Below are 24,015 nucleotides of genomic sequence, written 5' to 3'. Positions count from 1 at the left end.
TATTTGTGCCCTTTGCTTTCGGTTGGTGTTAGTACCGCTTGTTAGATTTTGCATATGCATACCCCCCTTATGAAACAGCCTTTGGAAGTTTAAGGGGTTAATAAATGATGGTCAACTAAGCCTAAGGGCAAGAGCCTTTCTTTACTTATGACTCTCATCGAAATGCGACTGCCACGGCCGGCAATTCAACCCCTCACCATGTGTTAGCAGGAGAATGACAGCCACGGCGCAGGTGAATAAATTGAAGAACAACTTTGTTGCAGACAGATTTGCGGTTTTTCTTTCCTGTATGTAAGTAAAAAGTGCAATAATATGTCGTTGCAAGAAAGTCTTTGTGACCCTTTATTGAATAAACTGCCTATTGTGTACAATTGAAATGCAGATTTTTTTTTTAAATCCCAGGGTGAAACGTTTTAATGCCAGGGGGAAATGTTCTTTCAAGTAGCACGGTACTTCACTGCTTATGAATGCAGTAATGACAAAGGAATTTGTTGTAAGAGTTTACACACTAATAAATATGATCACGAAGTTATCAGAAACTGTTAGAAACATGTAATGCATGACTGTTTCTGATATCATGACAAGCCAACAAGACACCCAGTAGACATAGGGGAAATTATTTGCACCTACTGATTGACTTAAAGAAATAAATTAAAGATGCATTAATGGCAATGAAAGTTGATGAAAGAACAACTTGCCGCAGGTGGGGAACGATCCCACGCCTTCGCATTACGGGTGCGACGGTCTAACCAATTGAGTGACCGCGGCGCGGTTTCCCCATCCACTTTTTTGGGTATTTGCGTGTTACTACTAGAACTAACCTTGGGAGTGTTGGGTAGCGCCACCCCTCACAAACCTTGGCGGCGGATTTGGAACATCCTTTCTGCTGCAGGCGTCACGAGTACGTGATCTTTCTGGGTGAAGTCAATTCGTCAATAAACCCGCGCATGCTACCTGAAGGCATCAATGCTGCCGGATTCTAGACCCTCGTTATGTAACAACGAGAGGCTATAGGGGGTTAACCGAGGGGCACGGTTTTATTAATCATATCATGAGAAGCCAACAAAGACGCCTTGGAAAACATATGGGAAGTTATTTTCACTTACTAACTAAATTAAAGAAATGATAAATTAATGGCAATGAAAGTGGATGAAAAAACAACTTGCCGCAGGTGGGGAACGATCCAACGTCTTCGCCTTACGCGTGCGATGTTCTAACCAATTGAGCTACCGTACTTTCGCTTTACTTTTGCAAATCCTGACAATCGGAGGACAAGGGCATTAGAAGCGCCAGTGGCGGCTGGCAACCTCATCCGTATTCTGGATCGAAGCTGTTAGCCTCCAGTTGGTCGGGATTTTTCGTGGCGCACTCACTCAGGAAACAATCGCCAGCTGGACTGCTTCGTGTGCGAGTTTCCGCGTAACAGATTTATGTTTTATCGTATATTCGAATTACAATCCGATGGCATCATGTCTGCAGGTCGTGTGTAATTTGTACTTTACCAATTTTCTGACTCATCCAACTTCATTCATTCAAATAACTTTATTCAGTGCCCTGCGATTTGGTGGGGTGGGCCTGGACCCCGCCTAGGTTTCGGCCAAGGGTTGTTTGCCCTTGGCGGCTTCCTCGGCTCGCTGGACGGCCCAGAGTTGGTGCTGCAGGTCGGAGCTGAGCAACGCAGACTCCCAGCGCGCGCGGAGGCTGTCGCTGTTTGAGGCTGCATCCCCGTTACCTTGTATTAAAGCCGTACATTCCCATAGGATATGCTCCAGGGTGGCTCTAGAGTTGCAATGTGTGCACTTGTCGGTTGGGTATAAATCTGGGTGTATTAGGTGCATGATAGCTGGACATGCCAAATTTAATTACTTCAATAACGCACGAGCGTTAGGCGGACGACCTACAAGAATTAGGACGCGTGGACGGATGGATGGATGCTATGAGCGTCGCCTTTGAAACAAGTCGTTAGGTTGCGCCACCAACCTATTATTATTTTGCCCAAACGTGCTACATACTTTTAAAAAGACCCAAGGAATTCTGCTGTGCAAACGGTACCGCCACCAAGCGGCCGCGGATAACTTTTCTTCTCGGAGTGGAAGAGGAGGCAGGCGCTTCGGCCCGCTCTTCTGCCTGGACGCGGTGGTAGGGTGCTCAAAAGGACATCATCATCATCATCATCATCATCATCATCATCATCATCATCATCATCATCATCAGAGGCATTCTGAGGGAGCGACGCTGCTTCTTGTGTAGCGGCGTTGCGTACGCGTTAATCTTCCTGCAGGCACCGTTGTACGCTTCGTCCTGTGTCGTGTCTGTGCCGATGGCGAAAGGTGTGGAATCCGCGTCCATGGCCTGCCAAGGTTGCGAGTCGTTCGTATGTTCTGCGACGGGAACGCTGGCAGCGTCGTGGTCGCTCGATGACCCGATAGTTGCCGGCTTGTCGGTTGTTGTGAGGGTCTCTTCGGCGTAGCTAAGCATTGCCGACGCCATTTGCTCGTTAGCGTTGAGACACGCGATACGGGCGTTGCCGGAGGGGCGGATGGGAGCTAGTGTCGATGCGATGCGTAACAGCGGAGGTCCGGCCCAGGGAAGGTTGTCCGACGTCGACAGAAGAACGAAGTTATTCTAAGAAGCACAAAAGCTGATAACGTTGGGCCGACGTAAGGTTATCAGCAATGGAGGATTCTACAAAACGGTGCATAATGGCGGTAATGACGGCGGACGCTGGCTTTCTGCAGAGTCGTGGTTACGTCATCAGTAAGAATGCGAGGTGGAACGCTGCCCGCCGTGAGCGGCAGCATCGACCGTGTCGTCCCTAGGTTGGACAGACGCCGGTTCCGTAAGGCTTAAGCGGTCGTTCGCCGCGTCCTTAAAGGTCGTGAGCTGATGGAAAATGGACTCCTATCCCGACACGAATGGACCTTTCCTGACACGATTGAAATGTGGAACAGACTGCCTCATGCAGTTGTGAGCAACGAGAGCTCTGCCGAGTTTGAAAATGCGTTAGATACTTTCTTTTGCGAGGATGTATACTTAATTTTTACTACGAGCATTTTCTTTTTGTTGACTTTTCTTTGTATAACTACTGTTCCTTGCTCCTTTTTTTTTCTCGTTGTTGCTGTTAACTACCAAGAGCGTCAGTGAATTTGTATGTTGCACAGACAGAAAATTATGTATCATGTATTCTTGACACATCACCCTCCCTGTAATGACCCCAAGAACGGGGTTGACAGTATCAAATAAATAAATATCGACGCCAGCGGTGGCGGGTAGCTCCGGTCCACTAGGGGAGTGTCATGTCGCCAACAGCGCTTGGTCGCTGCCGCTCTGGAGCGTCCCCGTCGATGGGTGCATGGACGACATCACAGTGAGTCATATGGTGTGGATGGATCGGGCGCCGGAGTCGATGATCATCCGCAATACAGATGTGAAAGCGGAGCCCATGCGAAAGCGCGTCCCAACAACGTGGCCTCCCAGCGGGACTCTCGTGGGCTGTGGAGGTCGCGCGCCGGCTATGATAGCGTAAACATCGCAATCGTTCGTAGCCTGAAGAGAGCGCTTGAAACTGGCCTCTCAACAGCGTGCTGGCCAAGTCAAGTCAAGGCCAGTCAAGTTTATTTACAACATGTACAAAGTACAGTGTTGAAGGCCACCCTGGCAAGAAAGCTGCAAACATACAGCTTGACGAGGCCGGGGGGCCACCACCAGGCAGCGTCAGCATCGCACGCATCCACACATCGCACATGTATGCAGCAGGAGCACAGAAACACGCGCCAGGAAAATGGTTCCAAATCGTGCATTCAGCGTATAGAGGACAACCAGGCCCGAAAGAAGCATCGCTCGCAGCGAAACGTTGTGCAGACTGCTGCTGCCACGATTCAATGTGCCATGCGAAGCCGTGATGACGTCCAACCCTGTCAGAGGCTATGAACAATGACGCACAACAGCGCCTCAAACAAGGGACCCTGTGTGTCCTCTGTGGACTACGCAGACAAACAGGAGTGGTGCACGCGAGCTAACGTTCAACATATCAGCCCACCACTCCCCTTCACATTGGGCTAAACGCTGAAGAAATTCGCCGCTAGCGTCACCGCTAACTATCATCGATCAAATCAAACAGCACACAGTTAAAGCTTCGATCACATCAATTCCCACACTGCGTGGGATCCGCATACATATGTATCTTTGCTTTTTTTCTTTCTGAAGTGCTCGTTACCGTAATTACACACTCCTTTACTTAATGTATGAACGCATTGTACTTTATTTACGTTTTTCTTTCTTCTCAATATACACCGCCGATTCTCGGCAGCGGTTTCGCGTCCCTCTTTATGACAAAATCAACGTCATCGAAACCATCGTCGCCAGAAGAAGAAGAGAATCGCGGCCTTCGCAAGGCCGCCACTTGCTTGGATCCTCGCATTCGTCGCGACAACGAGCGAGCAGACGACGCTACCGGTATCGCGCCAGCGGGCCTCCGCTCTCCGAACCTCCGCAGGCGAGTCCTCCCAGAGGCCCGGAGAAGAATGAGGCCCACAAAGGCCCACTCGGCCTTCGCCGTCCGAGCCGCGGTCAACCGCGGTAGCACCGATGGCGGCAAGCAACAGCCAGCGCGCTCCTACAGCGTCTGCAGTGAGTACACACGATCCCACCAGAACATGCCACGTAGCTCTTCTGAAGACCCGTTGGCACAGAGGGGCGGCATACTGCGAATAATCAGAAGAATAAGAATGGGCTGGGGTGTGTTTGGCAGGCATTCCCAAATCATGAACAGCAGGTTGCCATTATCCCTCAAGAGAAAAGTATATAATAGCTGTGTCTTACCAGTACTCACTTACGGGGCAGAAACCTGGAGGCTTACGAAAAGGGTACTACTCAAATTAAGGACGACACAACGAGCTATGGAAAGAAGAATGATAGGTGTAACGTTAAGGGATAAGAAAAGAGCAGATTGGGTGAGGGAACAAACGCGAGTTAATGACATCTTAGTTGAAATCAAGAAAAAGAAATGGGCATGGGCAGGACATGTAATGAGGAGGGAAGATAACCGATGGTCATTAAGGGTTACGGACTGGATCCCAAGGGAAGGGAAGCGTAGCAGGGGTCGGCAGAAAGTTAGGTGGGCGGATGAGATTAAGAAGTTTGCAGGGACGGCATGGCCACAATTAGTACATGACCGGGGTTGTTGGAGAAATATGGGAGAGGCCTTTGCCCTGCAGTGGGCGTAACCAGGCTGATGATGATGATGATACTGCGAAACCTTTCATTTTTCATTAGAAGAGTTAACTGCTGGACCAGTTGGTGATCTTGCATACTGAAAGAAATTTGCGCCAGAAAACAACACACACAAGAAGAAAGACGACGACACCACGGGCGCTACTTCAACTGTTTAATGAGGGCGAAAGCACTCGACATAAATAGCCCTCCGAAACACCGCGCATGCGTACAAGGCAACATGGAGTACAAGGTTTTATCAGAGTAGGTGCGATAGAAACTTCAGCTCAGCCTCGTAAAGAAAAATTGACGTATCACTAACACAACAACTCCATGTTGCCTTGTACGCATATGCGCGGTGTTTTGGAGGGCTATATATGTCGAGTGCTTTCACCCTCATCGAACAGTTGAAGTAACGCCCGTGGTGTCGTCGTCTTTCTTCTTGTGTGTGTTGTTTTTTGGCGCAAATTCTTTTCAGTATGCTTTCATTTTCCGCGCGCCCTTGAATTTGCGCGAAATGCGCGATTGGAAACTGGCGCGAAGTTTAAGGACGCGTGATGTTTTCAAGAAGGGATGTGTGGACGCACTTCTGGAAACTCAAATTTACTTCGCCGGCCTACAGTTGTACCCCCAAAAAACGTGGCGCATTCGATCTTCTTGGCTGGGCAAGCTTGCGTTGCGACTGTTCTCTCAACTTCATGCTTGGATATGAACCAGGCGGCGTGCAGTCGTCTTCGTCAGCGAGCCTGTTAGAGGCGCTTTGTCATCGTTGCCTCGCTTCAGTTGGGTCGGGATTGTGTCAGCGTGCCGAAGCAAGAAACTGGTTAAAATGATAAATTTGATGAAAATAATAGATAAAAAAAGGAACTCAATGGAGCTCTAGGCCCAAGTGGGCGGTATGGCAAAAGCCTGAAATCACGAAGTTTAGTAGCCACTAATGTAGGCCCCGAGCCCCCGATTCGTGAACAGTTTTACAAAGCCGCGAATTTATACGGCTTTACGGCGTTACGTTTCTGGCGTTCCCCATAAAAGCAACGTGAAACCATCGATTTGTCGTTCCTTTATATTGAATAATTTGGCTACCTCTCAAAACTGTACCTGTTATTCTGACTCTAATGCTCATCATTTAAAATGCCAGCACTGAGGCCAAGTCGCCAAGTCGACAAGTCTGACTCTCAAGTGTTCCCCATTGATGGTGCTAAATGTTAAAGCAAGTTGCGAAGTCGCGTCTTTAGTTTTATTTTTCCCTTTCGTGCGACGCCCTGCTTATAGACGATTTCTCTCTCCCGCTCCCTTTCGTTGCAGTGTGTCACCTAGGCGAATGCTTTTACGACAGTAAACCTCTCTGCGTTAAAATAAATGGCCCTTTCTCTTCATCCACATATTGCGTACCGAATTCCGTGCCGTGGACACACTGAAATTTCAGCATCCTGAATTATTCTCTGATCGCCACCAGCCCACATAGATCTCCTGTCTTTATTATTCTGCAATCGTCAAAAGTGGCGCGCAGGAATTCTACAGACTTCAGAGTAGAAAACTGGAACACAGTACGCTTCGCCTTGCTTAGTGCTACAGGACCAAATTAACTAAGCACAAATTGACATACAGTAAAAGCTCGTTAATTCGAAGCGCAAGGGGAAGCCGCTTCAGTTCGAATTAACGAAAGTTCGAACTAACGAAAGTGAAGGAGGGCAACAGTACACTGCGATTTGGAAGCAGTAGGGCATGTCAGAAATTTGGCGTGTCAGAAAGTGATGGCGTGTGCCGCGGGCACACGCCATCTTCAAGTCGAAGCTCTGGGTCCGAATGTGCCACACCACCGATGTCCACCGAAACGAACGTTAGCAGAGGCTTAACACCATCACAATGAATCGCGACGGCCGATACCTCCTAAGCTGAAAACAGAGGTGCACAACCGATGAAGACTGCCGAGACAAAGACGCTGAACATGTGAAGGTGGCGAAAGCCCTGATTCGTTGGTTCTTGATTGCAAGCGCAGCTGCGACGTACTTGATTCGCTGTGTTTTGGAGCTTGCCGTGCCATCTCCGCACAATATTAGCAGCTGTACAAGATTTGTAAAGCCTCCGAGATTCGCAACGGTCAAGAAGTCTCTGAGGTTACGTAGAACGGAGAGGCGGCAGCCGCCGCTGCCTTCTGGCGGACCCCGCGTCGGTTAGATTTTTTCCCGATTTTGCCTTCTCTCGCCGTTCTCTCCGTTTCGGAGGCAATACAGCCTTGTGTGTGGCAGTAGGCGCGTTTCTCTGGCCGTGTGCCAGGCGAGCATAGTTCGAATTACCCGTGAGGGAACCGTCTCGCGTTCGAATTAACGGACTTTTTTATACATAGACTTCTGTGGATCTTGGCCGGACCAAATCGTACAGTTCGAATTATCCATAAGTTCGAATTATTGAAGTTCGAATTAACGAGCTTTCACTGTATTAACCTACGGAATTCTTATGAGTTGTGGATGGGATGTCCAGTTGAACGGCGCTGAGCAGTCCTTCCGAGTTTCGCGCTGCGTGTCATGTACCATAGCTTCACGTGGTGCCCGAGCCAGCAAGCAGCAGCCTGCGGTGCCAACGCCGCGTGCCACCGCGTGCCACGTTGAGTGAGGGAAGAGGGCAATGCCCTCTCGCCTCACTCATCGCTTTCTGCGGCAGCAGGTGTTCACCGTTCGCTCGCTCGCTCCGCTCCGTCTCAATTGGCTGCGCTCGTGCCGTGACGTCGTAGCCAATGAGAATTTAGGTGCCATTTTGCTGCATCAGACGCCGGCTTTTTCGGCCAATGAGCCATTCGATGCTTTCTCATCGATAATGGCTTCGAGCACATTCGCCAGCCACTTCCGAGTCATGAACGGCAGTTTACCGGTACCCTTGAAAAGTGAACTTTAATATCACCTTACCGTACCAGCCCTGACACTTGCAACGCAATTAAAGTACTTGTCGTGGTGAAAGCATTTCTGGGGTTTTGCGTCCCAGAACCATGGCATGACTATGAGACACGCCGTATACAGGTGACGTCCTCATATATAGACGACTTCTCTCTCCTGTTCTCTTTCCTTGCAGTGTGTCACCTAGGCGAATGCTTTCACGACAGTAAACCTCTCATGGTGTCGCGACTATCATGCACCGAGATCTTAAAATGTGCAAATGCCACGTAGCTGGACAGAACCAAGGTAATGTTGCTTGCCGTTGCATGAAGATACTCGGATTATTATTATTATTTTTGCATTCAACCTTATTACATATTTAGTCTCAGGTAATTAATCACTTCTCAAATATCATAATTTAATGAAAAGTGTCAATGAGAAAATTGTAGAGCAACGTGAAAGATCCTGGCACAGCTGTCCGTTGCTCAATACTTGCTACATAAAAGTATTTTTCCGAGCATGAAAGAACCCCCTGAATACACCCAAAATTCACCGACCGCTCAGTCGCGCGGCAAAATTGCGCGTTTTGGCACACTTCTTTCACGCTCGGAAAAGCACTTTTATGTAGCACGTACTGAGCAACAAAAAGCTGTATCGGGAGTTTTTTATGTTGCTCTACAATTTTCTCATTGACACTTTTCATCAAATTATGATATTTTACAAGTTGATTAATTAATTAGTACTGATTATATAGTTCGGCAGGATGCAAGAAATAATATCAGTATCTCGAAACGACGGCAGACGTATTCTTGGTTCTGTCCAGCTACGTGGCATTTGCATATTTCAAAATCTTTGCGCGTGATAGTTGGGACACCCTGTGTAGTGGGGGACTGTGGATTAAATTTGACGACTTGGCCGGGGTTCTTTAACGAGCCCCTAAACATAAGCACGCGATCGTTCTTCGCATGTTGCCCGCATCGAAATGCGGCCGCAACGGTGTCAAATCTGCGACCACGTGCTTATCAGCGCAACACTATAACAGCTAAGCAATCGCGACAGTTTACTTATAGCGGATAGTGACTGGAACGCAAAGTCATAAGCGTCCCATTATAAGATAGAAAGGCTTCAGCGTGAGTTTGCGGAAGCACGCATAGAATTCACTCCAGATGATAAGAGGTGGAGGGCGGGCTGCCGACGTCCGGTGGTCATCCTGTAGTTCAATGGCTGCCAGCAGAAGACAAACTCGTTTGCCAAAGGCGATAATAGAGAAATTTAGTGCGCCCGGTCTTCCGGCAAGCGCGGGCGGTTTGCCGGATGAGCGGGGGTGTAAACGTGAGCGGCCAGATTGGTGGCGCCAGCTGGTGGCGCAAAGCTCAACCACCTAAACACAGAGCCAATTATTATATTCTTCTTAGCTGGAGTGTAAGTTTTCAAAAGCGGCGTAATTATGAACACAATTACCCCGCTGACGAAAATTTGCACCAGCAGCGAAGCAGAATAAGGTAGGTCACTGAAATTTTAGCTCTGTGTTTGCCTGGTTGAACTCTACAACACCAGGCGGCTGCACTGCTTCGGCCGCTCACGTTTACGCCCCCGACAATCCGGCAATCCGCCCCCGTTTGCCGGAATAGCGGACACGCTGAAAGTCTCTATTATAGCTGGACATATTACGGTATCACAAACTTTGTGGACACAGGATGTGGACTCAGCTTACAGAATACGTGGGTTACTGGGGATCTTCGGAAGAAAGTCTCGCTCTGATAAGTACCTAGATGAAGGGGACGACGACATACTAGGCCTAAATGCGGTAGCCGTTACAAGAGCGAATGGCAACGGAGGCTATAAGCTAAAGCGCTTCGTTGCTGACGGCATGGGCTGGCAAACGATCTGTGCGCAGGCAGCGGGCGATCATCCATTCAGGGAAGCGGCGTGACTCATTTCCGGCCTCGGAAGCCTTCTGGCACGGAGACGCGACGCTGCGTCGGCCTCATGATGCCCATCTACTTGGCACCCTTGATAATCTACGGAACGCGGGTGAGTACGCGTTCTCTATGCCACATGCAAGCTCAAGGTGGAGACCACCTCGTGAAGACTTTCTGCACTACTCTAAAATTCGTCTGGTTTATCGCTTGCTAGATTGCGTTTAGTAAATTTTGTTTAGTTGTTTTGTTAGTAAATGACTTGACAGACAGACAGAGAAATTTGTTCACTGATTTGTTTCACCGTCCGAATGCAACATGCGAGGGGGAGTTAAAGAAACTGGACCGTCTCCAAAAGAAGCAAAGTTATGTCAGTTTAGGACAAAAGGCAATTATTTTGCTTTAAAATAATCTACAACAGAAACAATACACTTGTCTAGCCTTTCTCCCACTGTTCGAAGCAGCTCCGATACTCCTCGAGCCTAATAACGTTGAGTGCTCCTTCGAAGTTTCCTACTCTTGCAGAGTGGAAAATTGATCACCTTTGTTTATGGAAGATTTTTCTTTGAAAAGGCATAAAAAGGTGACTGGGAACTCGGTACTAATATGGCGCGTGGGGAACGTTGACTGACTGAACGTTGGGCGCATTTTTTCTTGTCTTGGTGAAGAAAGAGTTTTCAGGTGGCTCGGTACTTGGTTGGTTTCGGGGTCATACCGATAGCACGTTGTAAGTTTTCTCACCTATAACAATTTTCGAAAGAAGATCTCCGTCACACTGGATGTGATTACTCAGATTCTGGCACAAATTCAAGCAAATGTTCTGTTTACTTTTTTTTTCCTCTCTGTGAGCAAGCGGGAGGACGGAGGGGGGGGAGGAGGAGCGAAGATTATGGCGATACGTCTCATGCCCAATTCCAGGCTCAAAATCCAGTCCCAACTGCTGGAACGCACGCTAGCTTCTGAAATCTTGCAAATTGTGTAACAATGACTTTCGTTTGTTTTTGTAAAACCTTTCCGATCATCTCTTGGGTACGGCTGGTTGAAGTTTGGCCAAAATGAGGATGGTCTTCACAGCTCAGTTTTCCTAATGGAACCACCGAAACCACTCGAAATATTGCGTACGGGTCGGTAGCTTCTCCACAGACATTTTTGAAACATTTCAAGCGTTTCTTGGCCGTTGTTCCACGGAGGAAACAAATGTCAAGGAAATTCGCTCTCCATTATGAACAGATGTCATGATTTTATTATTTTTTATTTACATAATACTGCAGACCTCATGAGGTCCAAGCAGGAAGGGCAGATAACAAGGCATATTTACAAACGCCATGAAGTTATTGCATAGACAAAAGGTTGGATACATGATACAAATGAGCGAAACAAGTGAAAGGAAATACATTGCACATCAATCAGCACATCAAAATTCGTTTCTAAGATTTCTTTCAAAACTGTCACTTGAGACAATCTGTTCAGGCAGTGCATTCCAATCATTTATTGTGCGCGGAAAGTACGAGTATTTAAACAAGTTTGTTTACGTTGACGTCGGCTAGGCTACTGGCTTGTGAAGTGCCCACCTACAGCACTTTAGTGGGAGAGAACAGAAATTCCATCACGAAGAATTCCATACAGCCATTCCGCTTATCTCTGGGGTCCCCCGTCGTATACATATATGGGCTATGAGACACAAACACAAGACGTTTTTTTTTTTTTTGAGGTCGATGACCAGCGAGAAAGTATAAGCCAGAATAATTTTGAACACTAAGGTCTCTTACCGCGCGCCTAAAGCTCACTTGAAAGTGCACTTCACGTATAGCAGAAAAATATAATCGAAGTCATGTTGTCAACTATTCGCTGAGCTTAAGAGTACGTCTAGCGTTCTCACAATTCCTCCGGTGGTATTTTTATCAACTTAAGCACACGTATAGTAAGAACAGTTGTTCTTGATTACATTGAAGGAAGCCGTAGTTCATACGATATGATCCTTAAGTGCACTTAACATATTCGTCTTGTTACGGACTCACCTGTAGATCGCAATTTCTAGCGATATTGAGTGGGTTCGCCCCGCGGATGTTGTTTGTCTCTTCAATGCGGCTTTTATTCTGATTCGTTTAGTTTTGTGCGCGCCATCCTTGTGCTACATAATTCGTCCGGAAATGCTCTCTTCAGAACAAGGATTTTCTTTTCAAGCAAACGCGATAAAGAATTTGAATGCAAGCACGTGAAAGCGTGTGGAATTGGACTTGCCGCTACAGCTTCGTGACGGAAAGAATCACCGCCCAAGCACTCCGTACAGATGGTTAACCAGCGAAGCTGAAACGTGCGACCCCGGTGTTTATCACTGAGTTAATCCCAAAGGTTCATTAAACGACGGCTTGGTAGGCTGCCGGATCCTCAGTAAGTCGCCTTGCTGCTTGCGCTCGGCTGCACGAGCCTGTTCGTGTGCTCGGGCTGCAGCATCGGCACGGCGTAGACGAGCTCGTTCCCGGTTCTGCTCGCGGCGTGGCTGATCGAAAGCTGCCTGCTCCTCAGGAGTACGTATGACGCGTGGCCTGCCCATTTCGGAGCCGGAGAGAAACCGGTACGCGACCGCTTGGCTACATGCGGTGGAGACCAACGACGTCACCACTGGCGCTACCAATCGCGCACCTTTCTTTCCGTTTTCTTTGCCGAACATGCGCAATGGGTTGCGCCGGAGGAGTTTTTGGCGCACAGGCGACAGACGGGCGGACGAGCCAACGAATCGGTTGGCCGCATACAGCTTCGCTGTAAAAACATCGTGAGGAGCTGGATACGAAACTGCGCACAGGACATTGGTTTGGCTGCAAACATAAGCGTTTATTGCACGACGGATAGTATGCGCGTAAGCTCGGCCGACAGTTGCCCTGACTAGCAAATACATTGACTATCTACGTGACAGACTGATAGTGCATACGCCTCTATTTCGCTTTCCCGATGGCACTTTGTGCGAAAGCGAAATGTTCACGGTGCCAATGATGGTGTGTCTCAGTGATTCTTCGTAATTTTCCTAAGATGGGGCACTCGAGCATGGTTTCTTCTTGCGCCTGCCTGGTATTTGAGAGGGCAAGTTCTTGACCACATAGCCAAGAAGTGATAAACAAAAAAAGGTTTAATTTTCCTAAGATGGGGCACTCGAGCATGGTTTCTTCTTGCGCCTGCCTGGTATTTGAGAGGGCAAGTTCTTGACCACATAGCCAAGAAGTAATAAACATAAACAAAAAGTTACCGCGTGGCTTGGACTTTCTCTTTTCTTTTTCGGCTCTGAAGGTGTGAACTCAGGGCTGTCATCTTGTACGCGTTCTGAAGCATGGGCAATCTGACAGGCTGGGCCTGTACACTTTTCGCAGCCGAGCCTCTGCCTGTACGCCATACTTCTGACGCTGTGCTGGTGGCTCACGTCGTCAGTTCCCCGCTGCGTGGCGGCTTTCGCTCCCGTCCTAACTTTGCCGGCGCTGCAGATCGTGAGCGCCGACGAGGCGGCGGCCTACTTCTTCGCAGTAAGCACGTTCTCCGAACGCTCAGTCTGTGGTCAGCGAGATTTATGTGCGAGGCGGCTACGTCGTCACGGTGCACGCAATGACAAAAAAAAAAAGCTGATTCCCGAAATCTGATGGGCACGTGATTGTACCTTGTACCTTGTACGTACCTTGAACCAACGTTCTTAAGCCCGTGCGCTAGTTAGCTAGCATAAATGACCGAAGTATTCAAACTAAATTAGAAAAAAAAACGCAGTTGTACTGTATGCACACAAGCTAGCGCACGGGCTTAAGAATGTTGGTTCAAGGTACAACATTGATGTTCGTTTTTCTGCGAAACATAATATAGGCCGCATATGCCCGTTACTTTATAATTTGGTGAAGGAAAAGCAAGTGAAGGGAAAATGTACTGTCAAACATGTGAAAAGCTACATCAATTGTGCTAAGCAGGTTGTGCATGCCATTACATTATCTTGTGGTCGAGAGTACGTGGGACAAACGAAGCGATGTGTGAATGTTCGACTTCGGGAGCATGAGCTATCTTTACAAGGGGTTGCGCCACTTCATCTCCCGGGGCATTGAAAGTCGTGCGGTTGTCGCCCTGAATTTAAAAAAAAAAACTGTCATTTTTAAACACGTAAGCCAATTGACAAGGGAAATCGCCGAAGCTCACAATAAAAAGATTAGGGACAAAGCGTGTATCAGTGAACCGTCTATCACACTTCATGACAAGGAACTGCGTTACCTATGCCAATTTTGATTATGCCTCAGTTTGTCACAGTTGCCTAGACGCATATCTGTATCTTGTGCATGTCATGGCTATCAAACGGCACCTATATATATATATATATATATATATATATATATATATATATATATATATATATATATATATATATATATATATATATATATATATATATATATGTGTGTGTGTGTGTGTGTGTGTGTGTGTGTGTGTGTGTGTGTCCAACATATCTCCAATAAAAAATCGGTTGAAGTCAGCGCCATGTCGTCGTTTTGTTCCTTCTGTTGTCCTTGTCTTGGGTGCGCTGTTACAACCCTTACCATGAATCCCAACCAACTGGCCCAACTTGCCGTCCTAATGCACCCTCTCGACATTGATAACAATAACTAGTTGGAGCTCGTCAGACGGCTCGAAATGTAATTTTTGAAAATGTTGCCCCTGGAGTTACATTAGTTTGTTGCGGTGAAGTTGAACAAGTTGTGTAAGAGAAACGTCCAATATCCCTGGATATGATATGTAGAGAATCCTCTAATCTTCCTGTTGTGGAGCAACATTTGCTCATCAAGCTATGACTTTGCTCCAAGAGCAAAGAGGAGCATGCTCTACATGTTACTATTGCAGAGGAAGTGATGAACAGTGGCCGAATAAAGGAAGTCCGAGAGAAGTGTTCGGCTGGAACTCTCAGGAGGGAAGTTACACGCTGAGGCGCTCGTCTTGTTCGACCACTGTTCAACCACCCATCGCTTAAAGTCAGCACTTTCGTGTAAACTCTCCTGCTTGGATTCCTGCAGAGCAGGTCGCTCGAGGTGACCGCTCTACTGGTTTTCCTGACGGCTCTGCACACGACGGGCACCCTGGTGCCGAGGATAAGCTTCAAGCTTTGCAGCCGTTTTGGATTGCAGGTACACGCTTGTTTCGAATGCTGTGCTCTTTGTATACCAGCGATCCTTTATAACGCATTATTTCTTACGAACTGTCGTAGCCATATTTTGGTTCGTAGGTTTCATTACAAAAACACACAACACTGCAAAAGCAAGACGCTGCGGTAACTTAACTTCGAAAAAGTAGAAGAAAAAAACACCTTTTTATCACTTCAACTCGGTTTAATTAAAGAGTGGTGAGGAAAAAATCAGTAAGATTTACACTTAGCTTGCTTATTCTTCATCTAACGCAGAAGAGGTCAATTCATCAGCGCCTGTAGCCTAGACCAACAACAAGAACGTGTTGATGGGCTGAACACTTTGATGTCAACAATGCCTTGTTACGTTTCGCCTATGACGCGCGCTGTAGCCGGCGCGGATTCAACGGACGCCGGGGCTTCGTTCCAAGCGGCGGACATTTTGGCCCGTTCGGAGCGGCCGCGACGCATCCCCGCCGAGCGCGTCCCGGCATGTTTCAGTGCCACGTGTCTTCGTGTGTGCGTGTGTGTGTGTGTGCCCACGCTTGTCAAAGCGCGGCAGCTGGGGAGAGGAGCTCCCCCAGTGTGAAGCGAGGAGGTCTGACCGGCGCCGGCCCGTCTGATGCGTCACCTCCTTGTTCCAACATGTCTCTCAGTCCGTCCGTCGCCGCTGTCACGTGGTGTCATCTCGTGACCTTCCTTCTTGCCCGCGACGGCAAGAGTATAAGAGCAGCTGCCCCCGGACGCCAGGAGAGAGGCTCCGATTTCTGCTGTTGAGTAACGTGCTCTCCCGTCTCTCTACTTCGGTCGACCTGACCGCCCGCTCTTTGCGATGCTAGAATAAACAAGTTGTTCTGTTAGCAGTCGCCTCATGTTTTGCTGGGACCTTCGGATGCTTCCAGTGTGCCCCAGGCCGCCAGGCCTACGCTACCCTTGGGGCTTGCGACCCAGTTGCAATAACGGGCGTCAGCACTGAGGTTCCAACAGCCGGTGCCATCGGTGCGGATCAAACATCTGGTTGCCAGCGGTGAGATCGCGACAACGGAGGCCAGCAGCGAGGAAATGCGGTTGACTGTATGCTGAGCAGCACAACGACCATCCGGGAGCAGTGCAACGAGCCCTGTGTGATGACTGGTTGCCTGCAGCGGAACGACTGCGCTGAAATCTTGGCTGCGAGGTTTGGTGAGTGCGGGACTTTCTTCTTCTGAGTTTTGCCAGGCTTTTGTTAGTGTCAGAAACAGAGCTGGTAATTGTGGTTGTCGTTGCTGCCGGGTTAGTTGCGGCAAGACAATAGTAGGCAGTAGAGAAAGCAGCATTCAGAGCAGCCATGGATTTGAAGTCGTTGCGCAAACCGAAATTGCTGGAGCTTGCAAGAGAGTTGGGTTTGGATGTCTCAGACAAACTCAGAAAACCAGAACTGCTAAGGGCTATTCTTGAGTTAGGAGCTGAGGATGACGAGCTGTCGGAATGCCTTGAGACCATTGAGGAGAGGGAGACGACAAAAAGACAGGAGCGCGAACTTAAGGAGCAAAGAGAGAAAGATGAGCGTGAACGTAAAGAACAGATAGAACGAGAGCAACAAGAGAAAGAAAGAGAGCGCGACCGTCAACACGCTTTGGAAATGAAACGTCTCGAGTTAGAGATGGAACGCGCTCGTAATGGAAATCAGGCACACGGTGCAGGAGAACGAGTATTGTTTAAAATGACTGACCTGATGCGGCCGTTTAAGCTTGGAGAGGACATTGGTTTGTTCCTGGTTAACTTTGAGCGAACGTGCGAGAAGCAGGGATTCTCTCGGGAAACGTGGCCACAGCGCTTGCTCACTTTGTTACCCGGCGAGGCGGCCGACGTAGTCGCTCGCTTGGATAGAGAGGAGGCAGAGGATTTCGACAAAGTGAAATCGAGTCTGCTAAAAAAGTACAGGCTGTCCGCGGAGGCGTTCCGTCGGAAGTTTCGGGAAAATGAGAAAGGCAAAAGTGAGTCATATACAGAGTTTGCCGGTAGTTCTGAACTTAGTGTCACACATTACTTCCCCCCTCTTTTTTGGCTTCTGGATTGGATTGGCGCGGCTCGCTACGTGCTTGCGCGCGCTTTTCCGAGCGCAGATTGGTGTGCGCCTGGTTTCTGCACTAGGCTGTTATGCGATCGCTTTTTCGACCGCAGATTGATGTGAGCCTGGTTTTTGCACTAGGCTTTTGCACGATCGCCTGCTTTTTGCACTGGGCTTTCAAAAGGCGAAGTGAGCGTCGCTTACTGCAGGCGGCAAGTGATTTGACTCACGTACTGCGTGAGCAAAAACATAGGCACGTGGCTCATGAAGGAGATGACCGGCGACTTGCTTCATCTGTCGGACCATGTCATCGCCGACTGGAGGAACTACGCTCGTGAGGTCGTGCGGGACGAGCTGCTGGCGCGACCCCCACTCGGTGGCCCCGGGAGGATTGTGCAAATTGATGAATGCCTCCTTCGCGGCAAGCGAAAATACAATCGAGGCCGCCTGATGACGGGCGACAACGTTCCGCCGAGCCGCCAAAATTACGGCGGCATTGCAGATCGTGGACCATGGGTATTCGGCATGATCTGCGTGACCACCGGGGAGCTCCGACTATTCAAGGTCGACCGACGAGACGCGGCGACGCTAGGCCCCATTATTGCAGCCAACGTTGAACCGGGAACCACCATGCACAGTGATGAATGGGCCCCATACAACTTCATCCCGAACTTGGTGGGGGCTAACGGAGCAAGACTGAATTTGCAATGGGAGGCTGTTAACCACAGCATGAACTTTGTAGACCCAATCACGGGCGCTCACACCCAGAAAATCGAAAGCTACTGGCAGAAGGTGAAGCGCTACCTCGACTCCGCCGGCTACAGGGTGACTCTCCTCTCGAGTCGCACCTGATATGGCTATGGTGGGCATCGATTAATGGGCACATGCGCTGCAAGGACTCGTTTCTGCGTTTATTAGAAGCGATCGCACGGCGCTACCCAGTGTGACATAGTAATGGAAAATAAAGCGCACTTTTCTGACCCTTTGCTTTTGTATGAATGTTTCCCGGCATTGCTGTGCGCTTCCATACACGGTAGGCCCGCGGCGCTGCACTTCCGCAATCTGCGCTCGAAAAAGCGATCGCATAACAGCCTAGTGCAGAAACCAGGCGCACACCAATCTGCGCTCGGAAAAGCGCGCGCAAGCACGTAGCGAGCCGCGCCAATCCAATCCAGAAGCCAAAGAAGAGGGGGGGAGTAATGTGTGACACTAAGTTCAGAACTACCGAGTTTGCCTACAGGCTTATGTCAAACATGCAGGAGTGGCTCAAAGAAGAGAAAGCGTTTGGTGACCACGAGAAAGTTCTGCAGTGTTTCGGGCTGGAACAGTTTTATAGTCGGTTACCTGAGAACGTGCGGTACTGGGTCTTGGACAGGCCAGACGTTAGTACGGTGGCTAGAGCTGCTGAGCTAGCCGAAGAGTTTGTGACGCGTCGGGCTCGCGGAGCTAAGGACGGTCAAAAGGGTGAATTTGGCTCCAAGTTTGAGAGGCCGAAGTTCACGCCCATGAGAGCAAAGGGGGACACACGTACTGCGGATGCGAGTGAAAGCAGTCCGACCGAACGTAAGGAGACGGCGGCAGCCGAAGCCGAACGCAGAAAGCGGTTCGAGGCGAGGCAAGCGCGCGTGTGTTATACGTGCCAGAAGCCGGGTCACTTTTCGGCGCAGTGTCCGGAAACAAAAACAAAAGTCGTGTTTTTGTCATTATGCAGCACTGACGAGAACATGAAGCTTCTCGAGCCTTACATGCGAGACCTCCTCGTAAACGGGAAAGAGTGCCGAGTGCTTCGCGATTCCGCAGCTACAATGGATGTAGTTCACCCCTCTTACGTAGAACCCGATATGTTCACGGGCGAGTGCGCTTGGATCAAGCAAGCCGTGGAAGCTCATAGCGTGTGTCTGCCCGTAGCAAAAGTGCTTATTGAAGGTCCTTTCGGAGCACTTGAGACGGAGGCCGCAGTGTCATCTATGCTGCCCCCTCAGTACCCGTACCTATTTTCGAACAGGTCCGATCACCTCCTGCGCGAGAAGGGGCTTTTGTTTGGTGAGGCTAGCGTTCAGGCCTTAACCAGATCGAAGGTTCGGGAGCTCGCTGCAAAGGCGGTAGTTGCGGGGCCGACGTTGTCGAACGATGAGAAAGGGTCAGAGGCGCAGCAAGCTGATATTCAGAGCACGCCCGAGCTGAATAAAACTGAGTCTGCAGCGTTAAAGGCACCAGATACTGGAGAGGAAATTCCCGATGCGGGAAAGTTAGAAGAGCTATCTGCAGATTTGCTCATCGCGCCTACGTCAGATGGACTTAATAGGTTGCTAAAAGTCAGCCGGTCGGCTTTGATAGCCGAGCAAAAGAAGGATGGCAGCCTAGAAAACATACGCTGCATTGTCAAGGAAGGTATCGCCAAGAAAAATGCTCGCTTTGTGGAAAGAGGTGGGGTCCTGTACCGGAAGTATGTAGACCGCAGGGGAGTCGAGTTCGATCAGCTGATCGTGCCTCAGTGCTACCGTCAGGATCTGTTGCGCTTGTCGCATGGGGGTTCGTGGTCCGGACACCTAGGAGTCAAGAAAACTAAGGACCGTCTCTTGCAAGAGTACTATTGGCCAGGGTGTTTTCGGGACGCAGACCACTTTGTGAAGACATGCGACACCTGTCAGCGGGTGGGCAAACCTGGGGTGACGTTTGCATGGAGGACCGCGCCGCATGCGGCTACGGGGTTTTCGCCAGCTGAGCTAGTGTACGGTCGCTCGCTGCGATCTCCGCTTCGCATGCTTCGAAACGGATCACTGCCCTCTCCAAAGGCTGCAGACTATCTGTTTCACAAATGGCCGCCTCCTGCACTGGAGCCTCGCTTTGCAACAACATTTTTTTGAGGTGCGTTACAAAAAGGGGAGTCTCAACGGTAACGCCGATGGCTTAAGTCGAAGCCCCTAACGTGGGAATCAGCCTCAAAATTGTTTGTTATTGATGTTTTTCTTCCTGAGGCAGGATTTTTAACATATTGCTTTTGTGTAGTGTTTCAAAGTGATAATGTGCTTTCTAGTGCAATTTTCCGATTTGTGGACGCGTTCTGAGTGCTGCTAGACTACTGTAAGGAACTAGGCAGTAGTATTAAAGGGGAAAGAGCCTGGCATGGCTTAGTGAGGGTTGTGCCGTGCTTGCTGACTGAGCGGCTGAGTTTCGGCGTAGTTCTAACGCTTGCTGAGAACGAGAGAAAAATGAGAACTCTCCCGAAGTCACTTTGCAGTGTCCTCTGTGAACCTGAACGTGAGAACGAGGCCTTCTCGGTGCGCTGCGCTCAAGAAACGCCGAGGGACGACCGACTTCGGTAATGAGCATCATCGAGCGACATCCCTCCGGACAGCGGATGCAGTCCCCTGACCATCGGGATCTCCTTCCCCCGGCGGGGCGGTCTGTTACGTTTCGCCTATGACGCGCGCTGTAGCCGGCGCGGATTCAACGGACGCCGGGGCTTCGTTCCAAGCGGCGGACATTTTGGCCCGTTCGGAGCGGCCGCGACGCATCCCCGCCGAGCGCGTCCCGGCATGTTTCAGTGCCACGTGTCTTCGTGTGTGCGTGTGTGTGTGTGTGCCCACGCTTGTCAAAGCGCGGCAGCTGGGGAGAGGAGCTCCCCCAGTGTGAAGCGAGGAGGTCTGACCGGCGCCGGCCCGTCTGATGCGTCACCTCCTTGTTCCAACATGTCTCTCAGTCCGTCCGTCGCCGCTGTCACGTGGTGTCATCTCGTGACCTTCCTTCTTGCCCGCGACGGCAAGAGTATAAGAGCAGCTGCCCCCGGACGCCAGGAGAGAGGCTCCGATTTCTGCTGTTGAGTAACGTGCTCTCCCGTCTCTCTACTTCGGTCGACCTGACCGCCCGCTCTTTGCGATGCTAGAATAAACAAGTTGTTCTGTTAGCAGTCGCCTCATGTTTTGCTGGGACCTTCGGATGCTTCCAGTGTGCCCCAGGCCGCCAGGCCTACGCTACCCTTGGGGCTTGCGACCCAGTTGCAATAACGGGCGTCAGCACTGAGGTTCCAACAGCCGGTGCCATCGGTGCGGATCAAACAGCCTGCAGACTCGCAGCTGATCTGTTAGTGTAGCTTGTGAAGGATTATGCATACAGCATTCACCCACCACGGTGACTAACTTGCGATGACGTTTTGAGGCTAAGCACGAGGTCGAGCGTTCGATACCCTGCCACTGCGGCTGGATTTCGTATACGGGCGAGATGAGAATAAACGGCGCGGACTTCGACGAGGGCAAAAATAGGAAACTCGCCCATGATAGGCGTTCACGTTCGCACAAACGTCATCACAAATTCTCGGGAGAGAAATTTCAACCGCTTTTGCGCGATCCGATGGAAGCATTTGAGATTAGCAGAGCGGCCGCAGAGCACTGTGGTGTCAGCAACGTTTCTGCCCCACTACGCAGCGGGGACGGACTTCGTTAAAAAAAATGGCCAGGCTTAGCTTGCTTAAGCCAAGAATGCGTTGCATATTGCGCGAGTTGGGGCCCAGCTTTTCCTCCGGCTGTCGTGACGTCACGTCACGTGGTTGCGCTAAAGGTCAATGGTGGCTGCCCGGCCGCGCCCAAGGGCTGAACTGAGTGATTGCAATATGCAACGCATAAAAATAGAAGCAACTTAATAACAAACGTAGCAAACTTAAAAGAGAATAGACCCACATATGAGACGCGCAGCAATGAACAATGGCTCATACCCTCAATGGTGGTTGCCCGGCCGCGCCCAAGAGCTGAACTGAGTGATTGCAATATGCAACGCATAAAAACCGGCAATGAGATTGTTTTGACGAAGTTTCGTTGTTGCGTAACTGGAGCCGAATTATTTTTGTTCGTGCGCGAACTCCTTACAAAACTGCCCACGTGCCTCTGTAAATGTTGTGTGCCTGGTATCGCGCATTTCCTCGGCTCCTGTTTTCGCGAACCACGGTCCAGCGTACACAGCGCTTAGTGAATACGTGCTCAGAATCTTTCCAGAACTACGACGGGCCTGGATCATTCTGAGCACCTTGCCATTTTCTGTATTTGTGTTTGTGCCTTCCGTTGCGCTGCTAAGTACGAGGTCGCGGCATCAGATATTGGCCTCAGCGGCCGCATTTCAGCGAGGCGACGTGATGCAGAAACGCCCCCGTACCGTGCTTTAGACGCACCTTAAAGAACTTGAGGTGGGTAAAATGATTTAGAAGTCCTCCGCTACGGCGTGCATGCCTCATAATGCGATCGTGGTTTGGCACATAAAATCCCCATTCTTTTTTTTTGCATCCTGAAAATATAGTTCAGTTGGTAGTATACCACGCGTCTCATGCGTTTCTTCCCTTATTATTGCCGTCGTCTTAGCTTGCGTCAATTCTTTCGCCAACGTATTTAGAATGACGCCAAAGAGAACCCTGAAATGAGTATTGGCATATTTCTTCCTCAAGTTGTAGTAACCATACCACAGGCTTCGCTTACGTAATGACACTTATCAAGTATCCTGGTTTGGAAGCCCGTGAGATATTTGAATACGATAATATAGGTGCTTCGCGACTTTCTTAATGTTCTGTTTTTTTTTTACTTTTATGCTTGGTATGCTTGATAGGTTTTTCAATAACCCAAATACTAATCTAATTTCGTGTTTTTTTCATTGCCTATTAGGAACGATATTGCGCCACTTAATTACTTTCATACGTTCATTCAGTCGCGATGTCTAGAATTCCAACGCATTTTTTAAAATTAAAATTTATCCACGGTACCCTGAGATGTCATTTAAATGATCCGCGTATTAGCTGCAAAGACAGATGACGTCGCCCTCCACACCCGCGTGCTTACTCAGGTTCGTCCGCTGTTCGTGGGCGTGGCCTGCGTGACGTACGTTCTGGCGCTGTTCGTACACGAGGGCGTGGTGGCCCTGCTCTTCGTGATGGCTCTCGAGAAGGCGCTCAGCTGTGTCCACGAGAGCGAGCTCGACAGGCCGATCATGGAGCGCTACAAGGAGCCGTAAGCTATCCTCCCGCCGCCGTCTATATTCGCGAGACTCCTCCGCCAGAATCGGTTAACTCGAACAGTTGGTCGTATAATGCGGACTGGAGGCGTGGCGTAAACGATGACACTGCGCCGAGGGGAACATCATCGTCGATGCTTTGAGACTCGCAGCTGATCTGTTGTAGTGTAGCTTGTGTAGAATTATGCGCACAGCGACTTAAGGCTCATCCACTGCGGCTCATCCATGGGCGTGGCCTGCGTGACGTACGTGCTAGCGCTGTTCGTACACGAGGACGTGGTGGCCCTGCTCTTCGTGATGGCTCTCGAGAAGGTGCTTAGCTGTGTCCACGAGAGCGAGCTCGACAGGCCGATCATGGAGCGCTACGAGGAGCCGTAAGCTATCCTCCCGCCGCCGTCTATGTTCGCGAGACTCCTCTGACAGAATCGGTTAACTCGAACAGTGGGTCGTATAATGCGGACTCGAGGCGTAGCGTAAACGATGACACTGCGCCGAGGGGAACATCATCGTCGATGCTTTGAGACTCGCAGCTGATCTCTTGTAGTGTAGCTTGTGTAGAATTATCCGCACAGCGACTTAAGGCTCGTCCACTGCGGTGACTAACTCGCAACGGCGTTTTGAGGCTGAGCACGAGGTCGAGCGTTTGATACCCTGCCGCTGCGACTAGATGTATTATAGGGGCGAGATGAAAAAAAAAAGAACCTCATGCATTTAAATGAGGCGAACGTGAAAGACCCCCGCGTGGTCAGAATTCATCCGCAGCGCTACGTCGTCTCTCACAGCCCGATGTTGCTTTAGAATGCAAAATTTATATTTTAACGCGACAGCGTTAAGGAG

General features: G+C 49.7%; 1 protein-coding gene across 5 annotated transcripts in view; it reads left to right on the top strand.

Annotated features, from left to right (window-relative positions):
• Positions 1 to 4,379: 4,379 nt before the first annotated feature.
• Positions 4,380 to 24,015, top strand: part of LOC139056210 (pneumococcal serine-rich repeat protein-like) — a 70,642-nt gene continuing 51,006 nt past the window's right edge. For 4 of the 5 annotated variants that reach the window (XM_070534241.1, XM_070534242.1, XM_070534238.1 and 1 more), the window contains exons 1-5: positions 4,380 to 4,629; positions 9,979 to 10,115; positions 13,363 to 13,512; positions 15,031 to 15,141; positions 23,011 to 23,174. In XM_070534241.1, coding sequence (XP_070390342.1) covers positions 4,524 to 4,629; positions 9,979 to 10,115; positions 13,363 to 13,512; positions 15,031 to 15,141; positions 23,011 to 23,174 — 668 coding nt within the window. In that variant the 5' untranslated portion in view covers positions 4,380 to 4,523. The remainder of the gene's footprint in view (positions 4,630 to 9,978; positions 10,116 to 13,362; positions 13,513 to 15,030; positions 15,142 to 23,010; positions 23,175 to 24,015) is intronic. The other variant, XM_070534240.1, reaches the window with a different exon arrangement.

Source organism: Dermacentor albipictus, chromosome 2 (genome assembly GCF_038994185.2).
Source record: "Dermacentor albipictus isolate Rhodes 1998 colony chromosome 2, USDA_Dalb.pri_finalv2, whole genome shotgun sequence".
NCBI lineage: Eukaryota > Metazoa > Arthropoda > Arachnida > Ixodida > Ixodidae > Dermacentor > Dermacentor albipictus.
The sequence above is the reverse complement of the archived record's forward strand: the minus strand, read 5'-3'. Positions and strand labels throughout refer to the sequence as shown.